Here is an 8,295-nt window from a genome sequence, read left to right as displayed (position 1 = left end):
TAGCATGCTAGGCTAATACCTGTTATCTACCTTAAAAATCACACTGGTCACTCCCCAGGTCCCGTATTCACAAAGCATCCTGAGATTAAAAAGCAGCTCTTCGTGACGTCACTCTTAAATAAAAAAATCTTAGAATTCCTTGATATTTTGGATCTTTCTCAGAATATTCCCTTCCTAAGATTAAAGTAATTCACAAAGCAGCTTTAGCATGAAGAGCTGCCCCAGTGGAAAACCACTAGACGGAGTGAGGAGGACTTTTAACAAGCCTAAGAGTTTCTCAAAACAGACAAGATGACGGAAAGACAAAGAGAAAGCAAAGATGTTCTCCGTTTGTTTTAACGTCAATGATGCAACGGCGCTATGGGAATAATGTTTGCGGTCGACCTCATCGGGGATGATCCTGCTTCTCCCGAGATGAAGGCGACCTCGTCACTGCAGCAGCGTCAGTCTGAGCGTCACGGTTCTTTCACTGCCCCACGTTGGCGCTCGGTCACAGGAAGTGGCGGCGCTGCGTCTCGTCCTCCAGTGAGACCATTATAATGCATCAAGTGGTCAAAACAACCAGGACGGACAGAAAAGATAATCAAATCAATATAATAACCAGCATGTGTACAAATTAATTTTATTTTTTTCTGAGTTTCATCATCAGGATATATAAAATCATTTTCATGATTACACATTACAGTCTGGAGCTCTGAGCAACTGACGCTTGGCGACTACAGACACAGGAGTGTCCGCTGCAGTGGTGGAATGTGACGTTGAAGACCGGCCACTCCCAGGAGGGAGCGACTCTCCTCCAGTACGCCGACGGTCCTCTGACAGTCTCACCAACACCCGGAGCTGGTCGGACTGATTCCGTCCGGCACTGGAAGAGGTCTGCTGCTTGGCCAAACGTCACTTTTGTTTGCTTCAAGGGACATATTTGGGACGTTTGCTTAAAGAAGGACAATGTCTCCCGTCTCCTGAGAGTGAAGCCGATGCTTTGGCGTTTGAAATGTTTCTGGGTTGTTGTATGTTTTCTTGTCACGTGGTCTGGTTAAAAAATGCGCAGTAGTTTATTTTCTCATTCAGCGGCAGCAGTTGCTGGAGTGTCCCAGCAGGGGGCGGAGTCTTCAGTCGTCACTGGCATGAAGCTGAGGAGAGTCCATGTCCCTGTGTGCTCATTACATTTACACTTTATCCAGCACCTCTTGTCCGGGACAATTACGCGCTCAGGGATGCGTCGGCGGAGCAACACTCTCCGTCGTACGAAGATAAATGTTCTTCTGACAGAATAACTTCTGGACTGTGTGAAACCTTTTAGTGACGGAGCTCTGGGCTGTTAAACTGTTCCTTATATATACATATATATGTCATTTTTGTCTGTTGTGAATGTCGGTTTGTTAAAAGTCGACGAGGCGCTGTGATGTCATAGAGCGTCGTAGTCGTCCTCGTGCTTCCTCTTCAGCTCGCCGCCCTGCGACACCATGTTGGTGGTGATCAGGATGTTTTTGGAGCCGATCAGCGGCTGGTTGAGGAGGACGCTGGAGACGGCGGGCATGGACGCTGAGAGACGACACAAAAACCAGTCAGAGACACATTTTCTTCTTCACTCAGTCCTGTGGATCAAAAACGAGCCGAGCAGCTCGTCACCGTGTCCAGAAACTGTTTCTCCAGGTGAAAGGACAAGTTGTTTTGAGGTTAATCACCAACATCTTTCATTGATTTAAATTAATCAACGTTTTCAATGTAACATGTTTGTGTTTCTAAACATTTTGACTGATTAATGAGTTTTGAATGATTTTTTACATTTCGTTTACTTGTTGTGAAGTTGTAGTGTAGTGGTTATATAGTGGTGGTGTAGTGGTAGTGGTTATATAATGGTGGTGTAGAGGTTGTGTAGTGGTTATATAGTGGTGGTGTAGTGGTTGTATAGTGGTGGTGTAGAGGTTGTATAGTGGTGGTGTAGAGGTTGTATAGTGGTGGTGTAGAGGTTGTGTAGTGGTTATATAGTGGTGGTGTAGAGGTTGTAATGTGGTAGTGGTTATATAATGGTGGTGTAGAGGTTGTAAAGTGGTAGTGGTTATATAGTGGTGGTGTAGAGGTTGTAATGTGGTAGTGGTTATATAATGGTGGTGTAGAGGTTGTAAAGCGGTAGTGGTTATATAGTGGTGGTGTAGTGGTTATATAATGGTGGTGTAGAGGTTGTAAAGTGGTAGTGGTTATATAGTGGTGGTGTAGTGGTTATATAATGGTGGTGTAGAGGTTGTGTAGTGGTGGTGTAGTGGTTATATAGTGGTGGTGTAGAGGTTGTGTAGTGGTTATATAGTGGTGGTGTAGAGGTTGTGAAGTGGTCGTGGTATAGTGGTGTGGTGAAGTGGTAGTGGTGGTGGTGGTGTCGTGGTGGTGTAGTAGTTGTGTTGTGGTTGTGGTGTTGTAGTGTAGTGGTGGTGTAGTGGTGTGTAGTGGTGGTGGTGTAGTGTTGTGTAGTGTGGTGTAGTGGTGGTGGTGTAGTTCTTGTGTAGTGGTTATATAGTGGTGGTGGTGTAGTGTTGTGTAGTGTTGTGTAGTGGTGGTGGTGTAGTGTTGTGTAGTGGTGGTGGTGTAGTTCTGGTGTAGTGGTGGTGGTGCAGTTCTGGTGTAGTGGTTATATAGTGGTGGTGGTGTAGTTCTGGTGTAGTGGTGGTGTAGTGTGGTGTGGTGTCTCACAGCTCTTGGTGGTGGAGGAGGTGGGGGTCTGCGAGGAGGGCGGGGGGATTTGCACGGTGAACCTCTGACCACTCAAAGCGCCCGGAGCTCCTACTTTAGTGACGGACGTCATGGTCGGAGTCCCTGAGGAACCAAACAGTGTTTTAACCCCGTTGACTCACAACCACAGGAAACACTCACACACACACACTCACCCAGAGTGGGCGTGGCCGGGCGGCTGGAGACGGCGCCCACGCTGAGCCGAGGAACCGTGATCCGGGAAGACGCCACCTGCAGGAGAGAGGAGGAGGCACAGTGGTCAGGAGGAGGTCAGGAGGAGACACAGTGGTCAGGAGGTCAGGAGGAGGGACAGCGGTTCGATCCCCACCTTTTTGTGCACAGACTTGAGTCTGTGGTTGGGGGCGGTCAGGCAGTAGCGGTCAGGGGGGAGGCGGGGCCCGCTGTACGGTTTGATGAGCGGCAGCGGCGTCTGGTTCTTCTGACGGGCGACTTCCAGCAGGAACTGCACACGACACAAGAACCCCGGTTCGATCTCTGAACATTGTGAAGCACTGAAGGTTTGACCACCAAACAGGAAGCAGCGGCACTCACGTCTCGTGGCGGCGGCGAGGTGAAGGACTGGTCCATGCGGCACTGGATGGCCAGCTTGATGTCGTCGGCGTCCACAGTGGACTTCTTGGCGTGCGTGGCGTAGATCTTGGCGTCGTCGATGATGGTGGTGACGTATCCTGCAAAGAGGGACGATGACACACTGAGTGGACAGACCGGCGACTGGACAGGGAATCGAACCGCCTGACACTCACTGTATGTGAACTCCAGCATCTGGTTGATGACTCGAGGCTCGTACTCCGTGATGCCCATGTCCTTTAAGATCTGGATCATCACCTGCAGGACAGACCAGGAGAGACCAGCAAAGACCATCAGAGACCACAAAGGGCGGGGGGACAGCAGAGAGACCATCAGAGACCAGACTGACTGTAACACCACCTGCTGATGATCAGAGGTAAACACGGAGCCCCGGGACGACTTCCTCATCTGTGACCCGCACGAGCCAGGTGATCTAATTTTAAGTCAAACGTCTTGCGAGTCGCAGTAAAACTCACTACAAAACGCTCCATTCAACCAGAAAGTGCCTTTTGAGTTGCACGACAGGTTGAATTAACAGTAAATCAGGCTACAATTAGCCTCAGTGGTCACGTGCTGCACGGATCTGCCTGCTGCTGCGGTGAGAAGCATCGTTTTCTGACGACATCGGAGCTCCAGACGATCACAACTGCAGATTCATCATCACACGCTGCACAATTTCTTGTTTCAACGTCACCTGAGCATCTTTAGGGAGACTTTTCGGAACGGACATTTTCCACTCCTGCACCGGAAGCTTCAGCTCCTCTTCTTCTACTGCGGCGGGACAGACACACAGCAACAGGAGGGCGCCACGCGGACCCAGCGGCGACATGGAGAACTGCAGCAGCAACATGACCGTCGACTGGTACAAAAAGGACTTTAAACGCTGAATCGACACTGAAATCAATAATGCAACATTAACACTGTAACGCTACAAATTAGCAGTGGTGGCCAAAAGTTTGGAGAGACTGACTTGAGATTGGAAGTTATGTGATTCTGTGAGCTTCTTCATCCTTGACCCTTGACCTCTTCCAGATTTTGGCCTGCTGCTCACAACAGGTGTAGTTCAGGATCAGTATGCATACGAAGGGTTAAATGCTGAGAAGGAATCTCCTCATTTTGATGAATAAACTGCTTTGTTCTTTTATTGAGAGATCTAACGTTTTACTGATCAGAAAATATAACAGACAGACAGACAGACGACAGGTGAGGTAAAATGACGTGAAGAAATTGAACATTAAACTGCAATAAAGTACCACATGCATCATGCTCACAAACTTTCATTTGATTTACATGTATCCAGTGACTCTGAGGGTCAGTTGAGCTCCTCTATAGGGCCTCGTCCACCCCCCAGGTCTGGCTGCCCCCCCCAGGCCTCATGGTGCTCACGTCAGGAGTGAAGTGGACAAGTTTCATCTTCAAACTGAAACTGCACAAAGACACAGAGACGCACATCATCATACTTTCCATAAAGAGAAGTTTATGACCGTTATCTGGTTAATGTTCACCTGGAGACAGGTGACACACACACACACACACACACACACACACACACACACACACACACACACACACACACACACACACACACACACACACACACACGCACACAGATAAGTGTGAAGAGGAAATCATGACATTAAATCTTTATTTTAACTTTGATTACAGTTAAAATGATTTAAAAAGCATTTTTATTGTTTAAAGATTACAATTTTGAAACTTTTTGAAAATATATTGTATTGTATTGTATTCTTATTATTAAAAGGTTTTCTTTTTATGCTTTGAATATCTGAACTGACACGATAATTTAAATTTTTTACTACATTTCATATTCTTAAATTAACTCACTGAACCTAGGGTTAATTTTTGAAAACAAAATAAAGTAGAACATAAATGCATTTGGAATTGATTGAAGTGATTTAATGAATATAGATTACTCTTGTTATAGATTAGATTAATCACCAATACACACATGTGATTTTCTTTAATTAATACAGGAGATTATCCTATTTACTTTCTGTTGAATCCAATCTACTTTTCCAATGTAAAGTAGTTTGAATTTAGAACCCCCAATATTTTGAACTGTGATTTTATGAATCTATAAATATAAATGAAAATATATAATTCAAAGTACGAATCCTGAAATCATACATTTTAAATTGATATTACATATTTGAAAATCCAAAACAATAAAAAGAGCGACAATTAAAATCTCCAATAACCCAATAATAAGTTTATTCAAAAATATCTAAATCAACAAAACTGTGTGTGTGTGTGTGTGTGTGTGTGTGTGTGTGTGTGTGTGTGTGTGTGTGTGTGTGTGTGTGTGTGTGTGTGTGTGTGTGTGTGTTTTACAGCAGCAGACTAAACTAAATACTCATCAGTGTAAAACAATAAATCTCTCATAAATCCATAAAGAAGCAGATAAATTCCTCTCCAGGAGGCCGGGGGGGCTCAGGGCTGCCGGTTCGAGCCCCTCCTGTTTATTTATTTGTCTGTTTATCTGATTGTTTTATGTTCACAGAGGTTTTATGATTTGAACCTGAAGTCACACTGACAGCTCCAGAAACCAGAAGTTTTTGTTATTTAATGATTTTGAACTGAATTAAATGCAGAAAAAGTGTTTAAAATCTACAAAATCTATAAAATTTTCTTCAGACCCACAAACAGAATGTAAAAGTAGAAATAGAAATCTTGATTATATCAGGTGTAATTGTGTCTTTAAAGGTCGGTTTGTCAGTCAATTACAGTTTAGATTTTGGAAATATTTTAATCATCAAGAACATATTTCATAATTTCAAACCGCAAAATATAATAATCTTGACTATTTTATATCTCCATTCTCACCGTAAATCTATTGTAGACAAGCCTTCACATTGAAGGCTGAACTCAACCTTGGAGAATTTATTCTATTCTATTTTATTCTATTCTATTCTATTCTGTTCTATTCTATTCTATTCTATTCTATTCTATTCTATTCTATTCTATTCTATAATGTATGGTGTGTCACAACTCTTTTCTGAGATTAAGTAGAAATTCATGAATTATTAAAAAAGATGGATTTTATTCCAGAAATATTGCACATTGCACATTGAAGGTAGAATTCTTCTTCTTCTTCTTCTTCTTCTTCTTCTTCTTCTTCTTCTTCTTTCATATTGTTCTAACTTTGGATTCATCTGCTAATTATTATTTATTTATTCAAGTTACAACATCAACAACAACAACAATAGGAGAGTGGATAAATAGAACATGGAGAAGAGAGAAGGAGGAGGAAGACGACGATAAGGAGGAGGAGGAGGAGAGGAGGTGAACATGGAGAAGTGAGGGAGGGAGGCAGAAGAAGAGGCAGAGGAGGATAAGAGAGTAGGTGACAGGGGTGAAGCTTTGGGAGGGGATTAAAACCTTAACAATGCAATAACCCACCCCCTTTTTTAAATCAATGACTCAATCAATCAATGAAAGACTTTATTTGTCCTGCAGGGGGGAAAATGAAGTCGCATACAGCAGGCAGTGCAAATAAAGAAATAGATAGTGCAAGAACAGACTACAACTACATCTCAGGGTAAATAAATAGCAGTAACAGTAAAAATATGATAATAAAAGCATGAGTCAGATATAAATAGAACCAAGAATGAAGGTCAAAGGTTAAATATGTTCCAGCAGGTGCAGGAGGCAGGGTCAGCAGAGGTTTTGGCAAAACTGGTTGTAATTTTCATGTTCAGACGATGGAGGGTGTCGACAGCTGCTTACAGTAACTAAAAAAGTAACTAGTAATCAGTAATCAGATTTTTAAAGGAACTGTGGCAACACTCTTTAGTTTAAAAGGGCCAAAATGTCCCATTCAGAGTGGCTGGGCTAGGAGCCTCATGGGGGAGGAGCCTCTGTGCTTTGATCTTTCCCAGTTCCTTTGTTACATCGCGAAACAGAGCTCGCAGATGAAAGCCACTCCTGTCTTTTCCTTTCAGGCCCAGTCAGATTCGTTCGGTGGCAGTCGCAGGTACTATTTGTTCTGGATGCAAACCTCGAGTTTGACTTTGGTTCCGGTTTTATTCTGTGAGAATGTATCCATGTCGAGATTCTTTTCAAGGAAAACTTCTGTATAGATTTCTCTACATCAGGGGTATTCAATTAAAAGTCACCGAGGTCCAGTTATTAAAATTTCCTCCAAGTAAAAGGTCCGAACCAAGGTCCAGCTTGTGTCTTATAGCTTTCCCCCATGTCCACATTTTCATATGGTTCGTTTAAAAAATGTTTATTGTCAGTTTTAAATGCAGGAAAAGTTTAACTGAGTGCATCGCGAGCTCTTTTACCATCAATAAATGTTGTACCAGGCAAATAAATTTAAAGCTTTTATTTCAGATGAAAAAGAATGGGAGCCTTAGAATAAAATACATAAAAAAGTGCAAACAGAGCCAAATAAGCCATCTTTCTTTTGAATTAAACAAGTCCTCGCCTAAAAAAAATGAAGGCCAACTTTTCAAGTAAAAAAAATGACAGCTTCAGAAAACAATGAATTAATAGAGGCTCTTTAAGGGAAAAAAAAGCAAACTCACTATTGAACAACATCTTATCTTTGTGAAAAAATCTCACATACACCAAAAGCTGGGGCGTTATCAGTCACATCTGCAGACTCATCAATGGCCAGAGATATGCATGGTGCACTCTGAACAGCTGCATCAAGCTGTGCCAGTACATCTTCTGCACTGGTGTCAAGCCAGCCCTCACTTCGGAAAACAACGTCAAGCCAGCCCCCACTCAATTTAGCAGTGCCCGTATACACTATGCATTACCGTAAGAGCAAACTCAAACCTATTTCAAAATAAAGTGACGTTTCAATGAACAAGATTCATTCAGATAGTTGATGAAACACAAATTAATACTATAACTAATAATAACAAAGAAAAGACATTAATTTATCGTTGATGCAAACTAATAAAATGACATATTAATAAAACTATTGCCCACAGAAGCCGAAAAAACCTT

At 42.8% G+C, this 8,295-nt stretch overlaps 1 protein-coding gene across 2 annotated transcripts; it reads right to left on the bottom strand.

The window, feature by feature from the left end:
* Positions 1–660: 660 nt before the first annotated feature.
* LOC308139036 (transcription initiation factor TFIID subunit 9-like) lies at positions 661–4,067 on the bottom strand. Of its 2 annotated transcripts, XM_080508354.1 has the most exons (7): positions 4,010–4,067; positions 3,492–3,573; positions 3,280–3,416; positions 3,056–3,190; positions 2,883–2,958; positions 2,689–2,811; positions 661–1,545 (listed from the first exon to the last, which is right to left on the bottom strand). In XM_080508354.1, the coding sequence occupies exons 1-7, from the start codon at positions 4,043–4,045 to the stop codon at positions 1,409–1,411; spliced, it is 726 nt and encodes a 241-aa protein (XP_080364480.1). In that variant the 5' UTR covers positions 4,046–4,067; the 3' UTR covers positions 661–1,408. The 2 variants fall into 2 exon arrangements, with proteins under 2 accessions (XP_080364480.1, XP_080364479.1); XM_080508353.1 differs by having other exon boundaries at positions 3,280–3,573.
* Positions 4,068–8,295: the final 4,228 nt, after the last annotated feature.

The sequence above is a fragment of the Blennius ocellaris genome (genome assembly GCF_963422515.1).
Source record: "Blennius ocellaris genome assembly, chromosome: 14".
NCBI lineage: Eukaryota > Metazoa > Chordata > Actinopteri > Blenniiformes > Blenniidae > Blennius > Blennius ocellaris.
This window is presented reverse-complemented; position numbering and strand designations above follow the sequence as displayed.

Excerpts from the sequence above, each read along its gene's own strand:
- LOC308139036 (XM_080508353.1), bottom strand. The coding sequence starts at position 4,045 with ATGTCCGTTCCGAAAAGTCTCCCTAAAGATGCTCAG. Across the intron at positions 3,191-3,279 it reads CCTCGCCGCCGCCACGAGAC|TTCCTGCTGGAAGTCGCCCG; the intron begins GTGAGTGCCGCT and ends TGTCGTGTGCAG. Across the intron at positions 2,812-2,882 it reads CCCGGCCACGCCCACTCTGG|GGACTCCGACCATGACGTCC; the intron begins GTGAGTGTGTGT and ends TTGGTTCCTCAG.